The following is an 18,219-nucleotide window of genomic DNA, read 5'->3' as shown; positions in this document are numbered from 1 at the left end:
AAAAATGCATAACTTTTATTTTAAATTAAGTGCACCATTGGCATTTAAAAGGTCCTGAATATAGCAGGTTAGAGACTCTTAATTGTAATTACAACAATTAACATATTAGCTTCCAAATTCAAGACCAGTCAGAAAACAATATTATCACCTTATTTTGTCGCAGGGTGGGCTTTGTGTTTTGGCGATGCAGTCTGTGTCTGAGGAGTCTCTGCCTCGTCCCGGCCTCGCTGTGGTCCGAGCAGAGATGCTGCCGAGCTGCTGGATCCTACAGCCGGTCAGACGCGCTGGGAAGGAAGTGACACGGATCGTCAGCCTCCTGCAGGTGATTTCCCTTCAGTCCCTCTATTGTTTTCACCCGAACACTGACCACGATTATCTTCTCTAGGTGGACCTCGGCTCTCCTTCTATCCCGCCCCGCCTCTTAACCACTGTCGCCATGCAACAAGCATCCGTCATCACCCACCTGACCTCTTATCTGGACACACTGTGAGCACTTAGACCTGTGGTGTCCATCAACTCCTCATATTTGCACTTGTTTTTATACTTTCCAACCCCCGCCATTGAACCAACAACGTGCCTCCGCACTGCTTGTCTTTTTATATATTGTTACTTTTATGAATGTTTTCAAAGAAGTTCACCAAAAATGTTTCATTAAGTGCCTTGTTTTTTGAATGAGACTTTTGTACGGATTATATAGTTTAGAGAAATTTGTTTGCTTCATATGATTGTTGGACATTAGTAGTCAAAGGTGTGTAGTTATAAATATCTTAAAAAAGGGTATAGATGGAATTTAAGATAAACAACATGGGCAGCTATAAGCTAACTAAATAATTCAAAAGACTGTTTGAACCTCGTCACTTCAACGGTACCAGAATAAAAGCATGTAAGCTTCGTAGTAGCAGACGTTGACTTATTAAAAATTGACTTTGAAGCTATTTTTACTCTTGCAGTTTGTTTTTATTATTTTTTCTACCATCACATGTGCTATTGAATGTCAGTATTATCAAGCACGTGCAACAATCTTCTTATATTTGAATTCCTTGGAGAGCAAACGGTGTTTTTTTAAATTGAAAGTTGTTGTTTTGTTACCACGATGTCTTAAGATGCTAAAGAAGTTTCCATGAGAACCAAAGATTATTTTGTTTTGTTATTGGAATGTTTTATTTTAATGCAGTAACAATATGTTTATATGACTTTTTCTGTCTTTACGTATATCTTGTTTTGATAATGTATTTTATATAAATTATTGTTTATACTTACAAATTTTGATAATAAAAAAAAAACAACTTTTAAATATATGTTTCTTTTTTACTCACAAAGCTTAAGTCCATCTCGCCTCAACCATCGGGACTTGGTTCCACTTTCTAAATCTTCTGATGTATTACTGACTGAAAAGACTAGTTTGTCTCCTTGTGTTATTACCTGAAGGTAGGTTCCAAAGGCCTGGTGTTGTTGGGGTGTCACTACCTCTGGATTGGCAGACTGGGATGATGGTTCTCCAAGTTTAAGAAGGGTCATCAGAGGATGAGTTCCAACCCTAGAGGGATCACACTCTTTAGCGTCCATGGTAAGCTCTATTAAGGGGGTCCTGGAAAGAAGGGTCCCCAGGATAGTGGAACCTCGGATACAGGAGGAGCAATGTGGTTTGTGCTGTGGAACTTTAGATCAACTTTTTACCCTCAACCGGATCCTTTAGGGTGCATGGTAGTATCTGGAGAAGTAGTCATGTAGGGGGGGTCCTTAGGGGTCTAAGACATGCTGATAAGTGTTGCCCGTCTCTGTTCAATAGTGTCAGAGCTTGGGCCGCATAGCTGGTTAAAGCAGACTGGTTTCCTGTGAGGGGCCGGTCGCCTATCCTAGTTTGGATCGGCAAGAGGAAGGGGACACCATGGACAGGACTCCAGTCTACGGACAACTTTCCCACAAGTTCCCAATCCGCTTCTGCATGTTTTTATTTATTTTATTTTATTTTTTTCCTCTTCAAAACTGTCAAATCCATTTTTTTCTTTTTTTCCTCTTCAAAACTCTCAAATCCATTTTTTTTTCATTTTTTCCTCTTTAAAACTCAAATTCAATTGTTTTTCTTTTTTCCTCTTTAAATCTCTCATTCATTTTTTTTCTCTCATTTTTTCCTCTTCAAATCCATTTTTTCCTCTTTAAAACTCAAATTCAATTTCTTTTTCTTTTTTTCCTCTTTAAAACTCTCAAATTCAATTTTTTTTCATTTCTTCCTCTTTAAAACTCAAATTCAATTTTTTTTCATTTCTTCCTCTTTTAAAACTCTAATTCAATTTTTTTTTTCATTTCTTCCTCTTTTAAAACTCTAATTCAATTTTTTTTTCATTTCTTCCTCTTTAAAACTCTAATTCAATTTTTTTTTCATTTTTTCCTCTTCAAAACTCTCAAATTCATTTTTTTTTTCATTTTTTCCTCCTTAAAACTCCCAAATCCATTTTTTTGTTTCTTCAAAACACCCACATTTAACTTTTTTTCATTAATTTTTTTCCTCTTCAAAAGTCCAACATTTAAAATGTTTTTTTTGGGGGGGTGGGGCCCTTAAGGATCTTGGAAGTATGTTTCCATGATCCATGGTTATTATTAATAAAACAGATACAAGTCAGAATCTCTCATGTCTGACATGGAATAGTTAGTATTCAGAAAATGGAATTCACGCGCACTAGTGGAGGTGACACCTTGTCATGCTGTTGCGCGTGTGTGCGCGCGCGCGATCAGCTCTGGGGGTGTAGGTTGGGGGAAGTGGACTGTGGTGGGAGTCAGAGTCACTAGAGTCGCCGGCACTTGACAGGAATGTCCGTCCTCTTCACACACGGGTTTTATTTTTAACCTCGCGGGGTCACTGGCTGTTCTGGAGGAATGAGTGGAGGCGCGTCCACGCGACCCCCCCTCACACCCCCCCCCTGAACCCCCCCAGAGCTGGAACGCCTGTCCGTGGACGAGAAGCTCCGTGTCCATGGGATTGTAACTGGACTCGTATTTGACTTTCTCTCGAACTTCACGTAAGTTATTTAACTTTTTATTTAATTATTTCTGTCTGAATTAATGCTTAAAAAAAAGCAGTGAAATGTTGGCGAACACCTGTTGAACATGTCGCAACACTTCACCAGACAAAAGATGCTACAGCTGGCATTTAGGTATTTTTTTTATACTTAAAATAAAATAAAAATGAAATTGTAGAGTTTATAATTGGTGGAGACGCCAGACTAGTTTCTGTAAAAACAAAAATAAAAGGAAAATATTATAGATTAGGCAAATATAAAATGGCCGCCAAACTGCTTTTAAAAGTATCATTAAGTGTCCTTGAGATGGCGACTTCTAATAAGTTTAATACACTATATATATATATATATATATATATATATATATATATATATTAATGCCCAATACATGTTTTTTTAATCGTATATGGACCAAACAGTATTCTTATTATTTACATCGTAATAATCTAGTAATCTAATAAGTTCTTATTTATTAGTATTTCATGACTAAATAAATAAAGTATTTAGTTCCTTTTTCTCACTATTTTCATAAACAGGTCCTTTACCTGTGATGTATCTGTGAAAATCTTAAATCCAGTGGATGGATAAAGTTGAGCAACCTTAATATTTCAGTACTTAAATGGACCAACACGTCCATGAGAGAGGCCAGAGTTGATATGACAGGAGGACTACATGTTCCAAGTAGAGTTCTTTGTTATTCCCCTTAAAAGGATAACTGAGTGAACAAGCCGGAGCTTTAGCTACGACACTCCAGGAATAGTTCGCTATCATTTCTGGCTCTGTTGTATTCCAGTCAAAACAATTTCCCCAGAGGAATATGTGCTGTGGGAATGGATGTATTTACATGATGGATTATTGGTCATGTAGGAGTAAAACTAATGAATCTAAAACATCTTTCCTTCATACCATCTATAGATGCCTTACGCATTTTATTCGATCCTCACTACACCCACTTCATATTCCATCCCTTTGACATCATGAACATCTCCAGCATCATGTCAGACAGAAGTTCAAGAAGCTACATGTGACATTACTTTAAAAAAAAAAAAGGCAATTAAATGTAAACACATGGAAAAGAACATCATACTATATCTTTAAAAGTTATTTGAAACTTTACTGTACCAAGATACTTTTTTTTAGAAATTTTAGAAACATGTAAACAGCCATAATATGCTTTTAATTTGAAGGCCTCATTTTAGGATTTATGTATGTTTTATGGTTAACAATGACTGTTAGCCACAAATAAAACATTTGATTAAAAAGCTCAGGGGCCGCATTAAAAGCCTGAGCCAGACTTTTTAGAAATATCTGGTGTCTATAGAATTTCCACTGTCCACATGTGGACATGTTTACAATAAAAGAGATCGCTATCAAGTTGTTGTCAAATGCTGTCTCTGCGCTGCCCTGAGAAAATTCAAAATAGTTTTTTGAATTCAGATTCATAAATTCATAAATTTAAAATATTGATCTTAGCTGATTATGACATGTAGTTAAAAAAAAAGTTGATTTCTCCTATGTCTTTCATTAGAAATTCAATTATTTTGTTAATAAAATGAAATTCCAGGCTGTTTGATTAAAGGTGTGCACTGGTTGAAAACCTGTGCAAGATCATGATGAAAATTAGAACACCTGAATTGGCCTGGGAGCCAAATGCAGCCCGCCAAGTCATTTAAGAGATTATTGATATCAGCAATTATACATAGACTTTTGAGTAAGTAGGAAAGTAAAACAAATTGAAATGGATGAACAAAATAAAAAGGAAACATCATTTCCTGTTAGGTAAATATACATTTTTTGACCCACAAGTTGAGTCAATTCCTTCACATTTAAAAAAAACAGTGGCATGATGCCATCTTGTAAAAAAAAAATGTTTTGAATAATTGAACAAAAACCAGAATGAAAAAGTAATTAATTCACCATCAGTTTATTTAAGCAACCAAGAGAGTATTATAAGCATGTGTGTATTCAACTGGTCCTCTAGCACAAACATCTGAACTCATATTCAGTTTTTATTCATACTTTACAAGTATAAAGTGACACAAGTGGAATAACTCACTGTGATCTCGTAAAAAAAAAAATTTGAACAGTTTTTGAAAGATAACAGGTGGGTCTTCTGCAATAACTGCTTTCTGCACAGACACTTATTGCTGCCGTGCCGTCAGTCTGTTGCATTAATTCATGTTTCCACGAAATAATGAATGTCACTTAATGGCGTCCATATTAGTATGTCAACACTCTGAAGGCATCTGGACTTGATGGAGTTGTTGAGACGGAAAGCCCAGTCTGACCCGCTAGAAGTATCTGTTTTCCCGCTAGAGCAGTAAAACCAATACAGGTTTTTACATAGATATAACGTTATTATATAAGTTTTATTCACAGTTAGATCATAGTTGTATAAATCACCAACAATTATATATAATAGTCACATTACCGGTCAATAATCGCATTAAGGTGTCTTTACGATAAATAACTCACACAGTCATCTTTTCTCTTGTCTTTTTTAAAGTTTGGTTTATTTAAAAAAAAAAAGCATAATTGTGACAGTTTTGATGAAATAATGTCTAGTATTGGCATGTACATCTGTTGTTCTTGTGTTGACCTGATCAGGAAGTACTATGCAAGTTTGTTTTATTTTATCTCTTACACATTTTGTCCTCAACCAGTGTATTTTTTAGGAACCTCAAACCTCAATACCGGCTGAAACACCTGCATTATTACTGCTCGACTAGCTTTGTGTTACAGGCCTCAAACATCAAAGCCTCCATTTTCATGACACTAAGAGTCAGTAGAGATAGAAAACTGATAAAATGTTTGTTTTATTTCAATTTCCCTGGTGGAATGGTCCTTATTTCCACCTCTCTAATGGCAGTTTCAAGTTTGACATCAACCCTGGATGACAACTAGGAAACCATTTTTTAAAATTGTCATTCCACTCTAGCATAGGCTTTATAGACACTTGAAGAAATCAGTTAATCGTCAAAGTCACTCGCGTGCATCACGTAGACAGTTTTAAAGACAGTCTGAGCTGAATCAGCTCAGTAACAGTGCTTTGAACAGTGAGTGTCATGTTGTAGGTATATCAACGTATATCGGGGGGCTCTGTGGTTTAAAAGGGCCGTTTGGAGCTCTACGTGACGTGGTCTTTCCAGACGGCCTGTGAGGCGATAAGGGGGTTTCCAGTGGTGGGTGCAGCATCATGAACGTGATAAGCAGCCCCTGCAAGAGTCTGATACAGAACAGGAGGTCGAAGACCCCGTCATTACATGTGGAGATCAACACAAGTATACATGGAACACATGCATGCATTCAAAGACCACATGTCATCATGGAAGAGCTCACAGAATGCTCATTCTGACATGAATTATAAGTAAAGGAGACCTTGGATTTTAACCAAAACTGGCTAAGCAGAATCATGTCTCTTATGTATAAATAATATTGACCTACTTTTTCTTTCTAGCATCTTACTGAAGTAAAGTACTTTGTGAAGGTATGATGAAAAAGGACGACCACAGTCCCAAAAATATCATTAAATATATGGATACCTTTATTTGTTTGATAGGTGTCCCGGTGCTCACACACCCCTGTCAACAGACAAACACACATCACACACCATTCAATAGTGCGTGCTGCATCATTTAAACTACAACCATCACGTCACAGGCTGGAGCATCGAGGGGTTCCCTCCCTTTGTGGCGGGATGATAAGAGAGCTATGCTGAACGCAGATAGAGCTAGCTACCACTCATACCTCCACCCAGTCACAAACAATACAAAGATGGCCTTCATTTATTCTATTTGGCTGACTTTCCTCAAACACTTTCCAGGTCCTGATCCGGCTGTTTCTTCATCTGCAACTCTGAGCAAGTGTCTGTGAGGACGTCCGCTGTCGTCTTCCGACCTTCTTCTCACCCTGGCAACCAGCACCATGACCTCCACCACGGACTTTGACAATGTGGAGATCTCAGAGCAGTACAGCCGCATCAACAGACGCTTCGAGATCTGCGAGGAGGACCTGGACAACGACAACAGCTCCGCCAGACTCTTTGAGCGCTCACGCATCAAAGCCCTCGCAGGTAAGCTGCTGCGTTGAACAACTATTCGCCCCCTTCAGGACACTGCTGGTATTGCTACGATGTGATGGACAGCTGAAGCTAGACACATGTAGAGGAACGTGGAGACAAAGAAGACATTTGCTGTTCATGTGGACTTTTTTTATGGTGTCATTCCGTCATTCCATTCATAGCAGCTGAGGCAGCTCCACACCCACCACTACAAGGCAGGATCACTTGCACATTCTCTGCATGTTCCCCGTCTGAGTGATCTGGACAGCTGCCCTGTCAGTCTGACTCCAATACAGCAGGTTTCTGACATTTGTTGCTAAGCTTTGAGACACATGTGGGCAGGATTGGACAATCATATATTTAAATATTTATTACAACAATGTTATTGTATTATTTATTATTGTTATGTTATTGTATTATTATTATTACTATTATTTTTCACTGTATATTTAATCTTATATATGTTTAAATCTTCTAATTTCGGTTTCCTCTGTGAACTTGCTGCCACTCAAACTTCCCCCCTACGGAATGAATAAAGGCATATACTATCTTATCATATTTTATTCATATATAAGGTTACGTGGGTAAAAGCTAGTGAAGTTTCCCTGCAGCCAGAAAGGGCTTACAAATCAATGTTCAACATATAAAACTCAACTTAAGACAAAGGTAGACAAAATGATCCAAAAAAGCTGACGATCAGTTATTAATATTTACTGAATAAATCCCTTTTCAGTTTACCCGCTACTCTGACTCTGAATCATAAATAAACCCAAACCATGGGCTCCATTATTCAACAGAATTTCAGCAAAACTATAATATTTAATATAATCATTACAAACCTAAAGACTTGAGAAAACTTTTGTTAGCAAGTGGAATCCTCTCATGATCCAATAGACATATGTGTTGATTTATTATTTAATTGTTGAATGCTTCTTCTGCTGCACTTTAACTAATCATAAGTGATGTCATTTTGGGTCATCGGGTGTTTTGGTTCTTTCAACATCAAACACCCTCACCGAGGCAAACCTCTTTTACCTTGACCTGATGGAGCTGCCTTCCCCCATAAAACCTTCACTGTTCAAGAAGTCTACATGATTGTTTTCAAGCATTTTGGGATTCTATACACATTAAGATCAGAGATGATCACATGGAGACACGCAGACAGAAGGACAGAAAAACCTACTTTATATATATAAAATAACCATTCATAATCTTACATGTAGACTAGACTGACCTGTCAGTAAACAGTATTGGAGGGGAGTGCAGCTTGATCAGTTCAAGCAAAAGGGTGGACAAGGAGGCAGAACTTTCATTAAAATATAATAAATCTGATATTCTATCTTTCAATTTTCTTTTTGATTACAATTTTGTTAATGAGAAAACAACAAAAAACAAACAAATATAATACAAATGGAACCCCACAACCTTCCCATGCTGCCCCTCTTATTTAAAAAAGAAAATAAAAATAGGTGAACTGTTGGTGAAATCATTGAAAAGAAGGCGTTTACCAATGAATAAAAAGAATCATTATGACACAAGAGTTTCATCCATATAACACGAGAAAAACTTGATTCAAGCGTTGACACTCCCTTAAAAGCTTTTACTGGGCACTGCCACTCTTGATACCCGACATCAATATGGTGTGTGTGTGTGTGATGCGTTTGAGTGCTTTTGAGCTGATGTTTCTGTAATGTAATCATGGTTTCCTGTCAGAGAGAGTGCAGGTACAGGAAGAAAGTAAGCAAGTCAGAGAATGGGCAGCTTGTGAACGTGTAGGAGACACATGTTGTGCATGTATTCTGTCAAAACAGAGAGTTTTGGCTCTAATCTTGAGACTGAAATGATGAATACATTACATTAACTTCTGCGTCCTGTGGCCAGAGTAAGAAATATAGAGCAGGTCTCCGAAGCTCACCAACACTACCAAGCTGTAATGATTCATATCGTATGCATGAACGAGGCTTGAGAAACCGTCCCGAAAGAAGTGACGACTTCTAAAGATCCTTACACTGCGTGACAGTGAAGGCAGAGCAGAGGGAGTGAGAAAGAAGTAAACGGAGGATGGAGGGAGGGAGGGCGCACGCGTGAGCGCCGGAGAGATCTGAAAAGGAGGACAGAGAGCCTGAAGAAGTGACGAGGACGGACGTGGAGTTCCAGGCTCCTCTGTTTTTGAATCCTAGTGAAGGGGGGGTTAAGATGACCAGCCCTTGTCTTCTGCGTGCGGCCCCCATCAGCCAACCCCGACTGAGGGAGGTCAAGATCAGTCTGAAGGCCGGCAACCGGGAAACAGCGGGAAACCGGAGCACCGGAGGAACCAAGGAGGCGTTCGGTCGACCCTATGCTGTGGGTTTGAGCGGCACCAGCCGGAGCAAGAGCACGCCGCCGGTTCCAAGAGTCCAGAGACCCGACAAGTCCATCAAGGGTGTCAAGAAGCAGGAACCAGTGCATCACCTGGAAAGAAATGGCACAGCCCTGCACATCCCGCCGGCTCCGGCGTCTTTGGGAATCACACCTTTGCCATCGTCGTCCTCTTCGTCGTCCATCTGCACGCCGAGACGACAGCGCCCGTCGCACCTCCAGACCCCACCTGCTCCCCAGTCGTCCTCCTCCTCCTCCTCCTCGGCCAGAAGTATGAAACGCTCGCGCTGGTTGAGCTACAGCACCTCCAACATTTACTTCAACTCCATCCTGGATGGTCGCTTCAGGCAGCTCCAAGGTACAAGAGGCTTCTAGCGGTGGACAGGTGTATGTTTTTTTAAAAGTTGGGATTTGTTTTGGGCCGGATGGAATGGAACCGTTTCTCTTTCAAACATTGCATTGTCTCTAAGAAGCAGCTTCTCTTTTATTTGTATTTTGAAATGATGTATCAGGTGGTAATTTATTTATTTGAAGTAGCTGTAGCTTTGCCCCAATTGTTCACTGACTTGTTGGTAAATTATTCATAGTGCAAACTCCTAAAAAGGTTGTGACGTGTTTCTCTCTGGAGCCGTTCCCTGCTTGTTAGTGTCATTTACTCATATGAGCTCCATTTAAAATACCCCAACCAGTGTTTGTCGAGGTTCCCCCAATTAACCAAATGTTTGGTCTCCTTAGTCTCTACGCAAATGCTTGTGTTGGAAAATAAATAAAGAAAATCAATCTCCCTGACAGTTTAACTCCTCCCCATCATCCTTATTAACGTTTTAACAGAGAGCGTTTTGCCGTCACAGTGGATTTTTGTTAGCTTGCACTACGCTGTCCAAGTCCCTGATGACTCGAGTGCATTAGAGAGTGGAAACTAATGCAGGAGAGAGAATGTAGGGAACGTTTCTGTCTCTGCTAGTTTCATAGAAAAGAATGGGAAAGCTGTAATCGGCTGGACTAGTGCCTCACAGTACTGTTAAATGGAGGGAACCGTTGCTGCTTATCAGTGAGTTTTAGCTCAAGACCTGCAAAAAAGAATGAGAACAGATCAAAAGCAAGCAATTTCGTGGAAGTGAAAGTTTTAACTTAAAAATGTTTCTGCAAATATGCTTCTATTTTTCACTTGTTTGGCTGTTTTTATGTATAGAATGAATGGCATGTATGCTGTTGTTGTTATCATTATTATTATTACCTTAATTGTCAAAATATTCCCAACATTTTAAACTCTAAAAGTGATAGTTTATCCAAATTTTACTCATTTTCTACTCGCCCTTATGTGAACTAAATGTTGGGATTATTTTCAGAGTAATCTGTTCCTTTTAATAGGCAAAAATGTAAGTTTATTTTATCGTAGTGACGGATTCTCAGTTGTCATCACCTTCATCCAAAATAACACTTAAAAACATCAAAATATCTGGAACAACTATCTTGTATTGAAGCCTCGACAAATAACTTACAATAAAATGGACATTCAATATTGCCTATAACTCTAAAAAAGGACAGATTACTCAACTCTTAGTTGACATTAGGGTGAGTCAAAAATTAATAGAGTTTGAGTTTTGGATCAACTATCCATTACTGATCAGTATTTATACTCACTGCTTTTGTGACAAAAGCAATGTCGTGGTGAGACCCTCTACCTTGAAGATAATAACTCATTCATGTTTTTGTTTTCTTTAAATTTTTGTGTAAGATAATGAACGTCTTGTAAAACTGTACCATACTTACAGTTCTTTAGACAGACATGTGATCTTTTCTACTGTTCAAGTCATTTTCCTCACCAAAATTATTGAGTTTTTATTTTGTTTTATTTTTTTTGGATCAGTGTGATGATTAATCAGCTTTTGTTATGTCCAACGAAACTGTAAACAACTGAATTCAATCCTTCAAATGCACCACAAAACTTAAATTTCAGTTCTTAATAGGGCAACATTTGATTGGAAGTGACACAGTTATAAAAGTTGAACAGTTTGTTTAACCTGAATATATACTCGTAACATTAGTAACAATGCAGAGATTCAGGGAAATATGTTGTCAACCAAATGATTGGTTTTGGCGCCTACAGGCCACAGAGCTGGCGATGCCATGCCTTTGGCATGAGTTGTGAATTCTGGGCGAACTGGGCCACATCCAGTAAAAAGCTGACTGTGGGAAAAGCCGGATCAGAGTGTACAGGGAAAATCCATCAGCATAAATAAGACATTAGGCTTTCACTGGAGTCAATCGCTGGATGCAAGATTACTTAGTAAAGCATGTGAAACAGGAGAATGTTCGGTAAGTGGTGTTCTGATACGCGAGAGATGATTGGAGGTTGGAATAAAGAGGAACCAGGACGTGACAAGTTAACGTCAGAGTAGATTAACAGCGAGTATGTAACAAGTCCGACGTGGTCTCAGCTCAGGCACACTAATATTTAATTCAAACAAGGACAAAGTGGGACTGTTATACAAGCGGCACAACTGTTGCAAATGTAATTATCTGTTACAGCCACACCCAGGGTTTAAACTTTTTTTTTTAAATAAGAACTAGTCTCTTGTTTGGTGTTTATTGGGAATAATGTTTGTTAATGTTTTTAAAATCATTTAACGTCATTCAAGTGCATTTTTTGATAAGACACATCAGAGAGTTTGATGTTTGTTATGATTATTATCAATTCTAACACTACATTTGAGTGATGCTAGGTCACTTTTTTCCACTGACTCACCAAAGGTTGTGGGTAATAACCGTTTTACAAAAGAAACATTTGAAACATTGCAAATAACTTTTTTTTATGAATCTGTTATTGATATGTTATAGACTCAAGAATGTTTTGTTTTCATTCAGTTAAAAGCCACATTGTTTAATGTTATTAATTACTTTATTTAGTTTTTTAGTTTAATTTTCTTAAGTAAACTTTCTTTTCTGTGAGTATTATTTGTCACACTGTATTGAATGCACTAAAACAATACTAGGTTATTGAAAGCACCACACAATTCTGTGTCTGTGCAAGTGTATCTTTTCTTAAACCAAATGAAATATAGTATCTTGTCTTATTTGAATCAATTTAAATTATTTATTTAAAAAAAAACTATGTTTAGGCTTAATTTATCTATAACATTTTTGTTGCTTCTTGTCTTTTCTTTTCCTCACAGGATGAAGGCTCATTCATAAAAATGTTTTCTTGTATTTCTAACAGGAGTGTGGAGGAAGACTATGACAAGGAAAATAACAATCTAACAAACCTAGTGTTTCAGGTCAATGAAACAATGCCTCAAGAACCACAATATATGGATAGAGTTTATTTTAAGAATAATTTTTCTTTGTCTAAACAAAATAAAGAAGAAAGAGCTAGCCTATTTTTCAACGTTTGGCTCTTTCTTATTGTGACTAATGCGAAAGTATATAAATGTGGCGCCGATCATTTCTTTAAGTCATGAAATGATTACCATTATGTCGTCAATTTCTTCAACATTTTTATCTCCCATAGCATTTTTTGTGGATCTATTGAATATTTAAGAACAAAATATTTTGATATTAAACAATTATTTTTTTGTATATACATTTAAATCTATTTAAATAAAGTTAATTTGTCAGTCTAGCTATGTTTACAACATGTCATTGATACATTTCAAATTTCAATACCTTTATAGTCATTTTAGAAATGACAACAACAACAAAGTCAAGAGACACTCATTCGAAATGATCTATTAAAGTAAATTACTGTTTTCTTTGTCCCTGTCTTGTGTAGCATTCTTTACAGATAGCAAAAGCATTTTTTGTAATGGAATAGAAAACCTTGTCTTGCCTACATATGTTGCGCTTGAGTAAAGAAACACTAGGTATGTTAGTTTGTCCTCTTTTACCTTTAAATATTTCAATATGTAATATTTAATCAGTATAATACTAATATGCATTTAGAAAGTACAATTTAAATGGAAATAATATCACATATTTGGAGTCACTTTAGATGTGACGACATAATGATAAAGTATTAACTAATATGTCTAAGTGAAGTACTGACTTAAAATAACCAGAAGCAAATGGATAAATCTAACTTTATTTTTATTTTAAAAAAACAATTTAAATCAAGTGTTTTATAGCTGCTCTAGGCTCAAGCTCATCCTGTTCCATCAGGGCTGGGAACGTTGTCAGCACATTTTGTAGCCGGGAAATAACTTGACTGTTTTAATTGCAATGATTTTTTCATGGTGACATTATGTGCTGCCATAGCAACAGAATGAGGCATGATTTATTTACTGTACGTCACATCTGAACGTGTTCTGTGACCAGTTACATATATGTACATAATTGAAAACACAGCTGAAATATTATTGAAAATTTGGAAACATATACATATAAATATGCAATATAAATAAAATGCATTATCATTATTATCATGATTATATAAACTACGTGTTTTAAGTTAATTTTTTTTTTGCCACCAGATGAGCGTGAGGCAGTTCAAAAAAAGACTTTTACCAAATGGGTCAACTCCATCCTGTCCCGGGTGGGCTGTCGCATTTCTGATCTCTACCTGGACCTCAGGGACGGACGCATGCTGATAAAACTACTTGAGGTGCTGTCGGGGGAACGACTGGTAAGATGATTCATTTTTGTTTCTCTTAATCCCCCCCTAAAGATTTTTCTACACCCTTATTTTTCTTCTTTTTTCTTTACCTGAAGCCAAAACCCACAAAGGGCAGGATGCGCATCCACTGTCTGGAAAATGTGGACAAAGCTTTGCAGTTTCTAAAAGAGCAGAGGGTGCACCTGGAGAATATGGGCTCCCATGATATCGTTGATGGCAACCACCGTCTGATTCTTGGTCTCATCTGGACTATAATCCTTCGTTTCCAGGTAATCCTTCTGTTACTTTGAGGTTAAGATTTAGCACTAATTGAGAGCTTATACTGATCATTCCAAATATGGAAGCCATGAAAGCAGTTTGTACATTTTGTTTTTTATTCGTGTCAATACAGAAAATTGTCATCAAATTTCAACAAAATGTATTAAACCCATACAGATTCCAAATGAAAAAACAGAGACCCAAGGATATCACAGCACAAAGGGTATCTGAACACAAACTCTAAGTCAGACACTGAAGAAATATTAGCAGAAAGCAAAGCTGAAATTAAGCTTAAGGAATTAAATCTGAAAATAAATTTGTTGTTCACTAATGCTTAACACAAAGAGGTACAAGTATAGGACAAACTGAAAGCATATGGACTCATGGAGAAAAGTTGTAGAAAGAGTAAAGTCAACTTTACAGGATAATCTGACACAACAGACTGGAACCAGGAAGTTTAAGTAGCAGCTGCAAGGATGCTGATTGCAAATAGGTTCCAACTGGGTGTCATTAACGTGTCAAGGGAAACACAGAAGAGAAATAAATGTATAAAATTACAGGAAACACATTTCTTTCCACACGTCACCTGAGTCCAAAATCAAAGCTAGAAAAGAGGCATCGGCAAAAATAAAATACATGGCTAGATACGTTCACCTGTTATTTTTCCGTCTTTGCAAAGAAATCTCTAGATTCCAGCCGCTGCTGGAAAAACACGTCTGTGTGACTCTTTTTGAAGGAGGCTTATATTTATTTTTAATTTGACAGGCAATGCTGCTATTTTTAGCAATGCTAGTTCAAACAGTATGGCCTCCTGCTGCATTCAGCCCACTGCATAACAGTAGATCAGAAAATAGATCTGGATCTGTCCTTGACTATTCAGTCTGAGGAGAAAAATGCAGCTAAAGTTAGATCTCTTACTTGTCTTTCCTATTTCTGTTTTTTTGCGTTTCCGATCCATCCACCTCATTCAGCTTATCCTAGCTGGATCCCCTTCCATTGTCACACCTTTCCCCCTTTTTTTACTTCACCTCACGGTATGAGCTGTTCCTCTGATGTTCTCTCAAATGAAAACCTTCAAATCTCTCTAAATCACACCTCATGGCAGATCTCACTGCTGTTGTAAAACGTTTCTTTGAACCATTGCTATACCAATTTCACACAGATTTTCTCCGTCAGTCGTTTCCTTCTGTTCAACCCTAACTACACTCACTTCTATAACCTAGTTTTTTAATTTTATTCCATTTTAAAAGATGTTTGAACTGTAAAATATGATAAAAACAATAACAGATGTTTAAATAGATGTTTTAAAAATGATCTAAGTACATCTTAATGAGGATGTTAAAGGCAGATCATAAAATTATGGTTAAAACACACACAATTTTAAAACTCAAACAACAAAAACATAAGTGTTAGTCTGGATATCAGGAGGTTGCTGGCTTGATTCCGTGTCGGTAGAGCTGTAAAACCTTGGCTGGTTTGTAATGTGTCTCTGAAGGGTTCATCGTTGATTCTTGGGCTCTACTTGTGGTTTTCAGATCCAGGACATCATTGTGGAAACGGGCCAAGCAGACCAGAAAGAGACCCGCTCAGCTAAGGATGCTCTTCTTCTGTGGTGTCAAATGAAAACAGCAGGGTGGGTGTGACCTCTTATTTTTACTCCTAAAATACCTGTTTTACATCAAACCATTCCACAGTGAGAAAGAAAAAGCTGTTTAGAAACCAATGTTTAGGGCTTTATCCGTTATTGCTGAGAAATAACTGAAGCATTTTTATTGTTTGATAAAGTTTAATTTGATTTTTTTTTTTTTTTACATAAATCAACCAATACAGTGTTTGTGTTTTTAGAAAACTGATAACAAAGGTAGAGTTGTTTGTCAAGATGTCTCATGTTTTTTTCTCTGGTTTCCTCTTTCCAGGTATCCAAATGTCAACATCACAAATTTCACCACATGCTGGAAGGATGGCATGGCCTTCAACGCTCTCATTCACAAGCACAGGTGAGAACTGCTCTTTTTAACTCACAACATTTTGCTTCCTAATGAAATTCCATCTGTAGGAGAAGGGAATAATTTTTAGCCCACAAAAAAAATGAATAAAAAAACAAAGCATGAAAAAAATTATAATAATTGAAAACTATTTGTAGCAGAAATCTGTTGTGTGCCCTGATGTTCCAACAGGACTGCTCCTTATTGTCCCTGTAGTCTAGTACATGTATAACTTGAGAAATCTGTAGTGCAGTTTTAACAGTAAGAACTCACTTGGAAAATGACCGTATACTGTTTAGTCTTTTAATATATTTAATGTTTGACTCGCTTAAGCGGATGATAATTCAATAGAACAGAACAGAAATATAAAACTATTCACGTGTTACGCTATTGGGCCATTTTCACCCCAAAAACATGTTGCTGGTCATCACATTAATTTGGTTCTGTATCATCTTAGGCCCGATCTAGTGGACTTTACAAAACTGAAGAGGTCCAACCCAACACATAATCTCCAGAATGCCTTCAACGTTGCGGAACAGCAGCTGGGTGTCACTAAACTTCTAGACCCAGAAGGTCGGTGAAGAGCTTACGCAGATTCTATTCATCACCGCAGCAGATTGATTTGACTGACGTACCGATGCTCTTCCTTTTAGATGTTTTCACAGAAAACCCAGATGAGAAGTCCATCATCACTTATGTGGTGGCGTTCTACCATTACTTCTCCAAGATGAAGCAGCTGGCGGTGGAAGGGAAGAGAGTAGGGAAGGTAAGAAAGCATCTTCAGCAACTTTTTCATTCAAGTCAATTCTATTAAAGTGTAAAGTATTATATCAACAAAGTTATTTCAAGACACTTTACAGTTTAACTAAGACTATATTGGAGAAAAGAAAAACAGATCCCAGAAACTCAACGCTCACTTTTTGAGCGTCCTGACAGGAGAGAGATTGACTTCTGGATCGCTGCAGGTTCTGGATCATGCCATAGAGACGGAGAGGATGATTGACAAGTATGAGACACTGGCTTCAGACCTGCTGGTGTGGATCGAACAGACCATTATTGTGCTTAACAACCGAAAGCTGGCCAACTCTCTGACTGGGGTTCAGCAGCAGCTCCAAGCGTTCAACACCTACCGCACAGTGGAGAAGCCCCCCAAGTGAGTACAACACTTAAATGTGTTTGAGTGCGTTAGTTCTAATGCTTTTATTAAAAAGGCCTGCAACCTAAATTTGAATTGTATATGTGTGTGTTAGCTTGTATAAAAGTTAATAGTCATACCAAAAGGATTGTTATTATTATTATTATTATTTTAAACTTAGATTTGCACATTTTATTATAGATTCATTTCAAAAAAGCTTTTTCTCTGGAGAGGTGAAAAGTGCAAATATCATTGAGTATAATTTACTGTTAATTCATTGTAGTGGAAAAAATGGCTGATCATGTTTTGAAGAATAAGTCGTTTTTTTTAACTTTTTGTCTATTTTAAGTCAGATTTTTTATTTTTATTTACCAGAAGTCAGACACATGTATCTCCAAATCCTCCAACATATGAGTAAAGGGGGTGAAGTTTGAGATCTAGTAATACAATACTTAAGTACACTTTCATCTTGTGGCCAACTTTGTAAACTTTTTTGGAATTACTTAACCATATTGTTATCCATTTCAAATGTTAACTACTTCCTCCTTTTCACGGTTCTTTTGGACATACTTTATGTGCGTCTGTCCAAATTTTCCACACTACATGCACTGAATCATAATGCGCCCTTTTTTTTTAGAAAATGTAATGCTTTTAATTCTCCTTATAGTTAGTAAAATATGGTATGTAAATGTATTTAAATAATTTATATGAATGAATATATTTACATTAAGCACTTACTTTGTGGAAGTTTATTAAGCTTTTGATTCTTAATAAAAGCCATCAAAATGTGTTAA

The 18,219-nt window shown here is 37.2% G+C and overlaps 2 protein-coding genes across 4 annotated transcripts in view; both read left to right on the top strand.

Moving 5' to 3' along the window:
- The window catches only part of stard9 (StAR-related lipid transfer (START) domain containing 9), a 38,796-nt gene extending 37,600 nt beyond the window's left edge, over positions 1 to 1,196 (top strand). For both annotated transcript variants that reach the window (XM_087779226.1, XM_087779228.1), the window contains 2 exons: positions 164 to 322; positions 386 to 1,196. In XM_087779226.1, coding sequence (XP_087635352.1) covers positions 164 to 322; positions 386 to 490 — 264 coding nt within the window. In that variant the 3' untranslated portion in view covers positions 491 to 1,196. The remainder of the gene's footprint in view (positions 1 to 163; positions 323 to 385) is intronic.
- Positions 1,197 to 2,881: 1,685 nt separating this feature from the next.
- sptb (spectrin, beta, erythrocytic) overlaps positions 2,882 to 18,219 on the top strand; it is a 32,654-nt gene continuing 17,316 nt past the window's right edge. Inside the window, exons 1-9 of one of the 2 annotated variants that reach the window (XM_087780225.1) lie at positions 2,882 to 3,017; positions 6,841 to 7,089; positions 13,905 to 14,056; positions 14,143 to 14,316; positions 15,841 to 15,938; positions 16,222 to 16,302; positions 16,748 to 16,863; positions 16,944 to 17,056; positions 17,256 to 17,443. In XM_087780225.1, coding sequence (XP_087636351.1) covers positions 6,942 to 7,089; positions 13,905 to 14,056; positions 14,143 to 14,316; positions 15,841 to 15,938; positions 16,222 to 16,302; positions 16,748 to 16,863; positions 16,944 to 17,056; positions 17,256 to 17,443 — 1,070 coding nt within the window. In that variant the 5' untranslated portion in view covers positions 2,882 to 3,017; positions 6,841 to 6,941. Of the gene's footprint in view, positions 3,018 to 6,840; positions 7,090 to 9,244; positions 9,794 to 13,904; positions 14,057 to 14,142; positions 14,317 to 15,840; positions 15,939 to 16,221; positions 16,303 to 16,747; positions 16,864 to 16,943; positions 17,057 to 17,255; positions 17,444 to 18,219 lie in introns of those variants that run through there. The other variant, XM_087780224.1, reaches the window with a different exon arrangement.

This window comes from Callionymus lyra, chromosome 18 (genome assembly GCF_982586985.1).
Source record: "Callionymus lyra chromosome 18, fCalLyr1.hap1.1, whole genome shotgun sequence".
NCBI lineage: Eukaryota > Metazoa > Chordata > Actinopteri > Syngnathiformes > Callionymidae > Callionymus > Callionymus lyra.
Note: the sequence above shows the minus strand (reverse complement) of the source record. Positions and strands in the feature narration are given on the sequence as shown.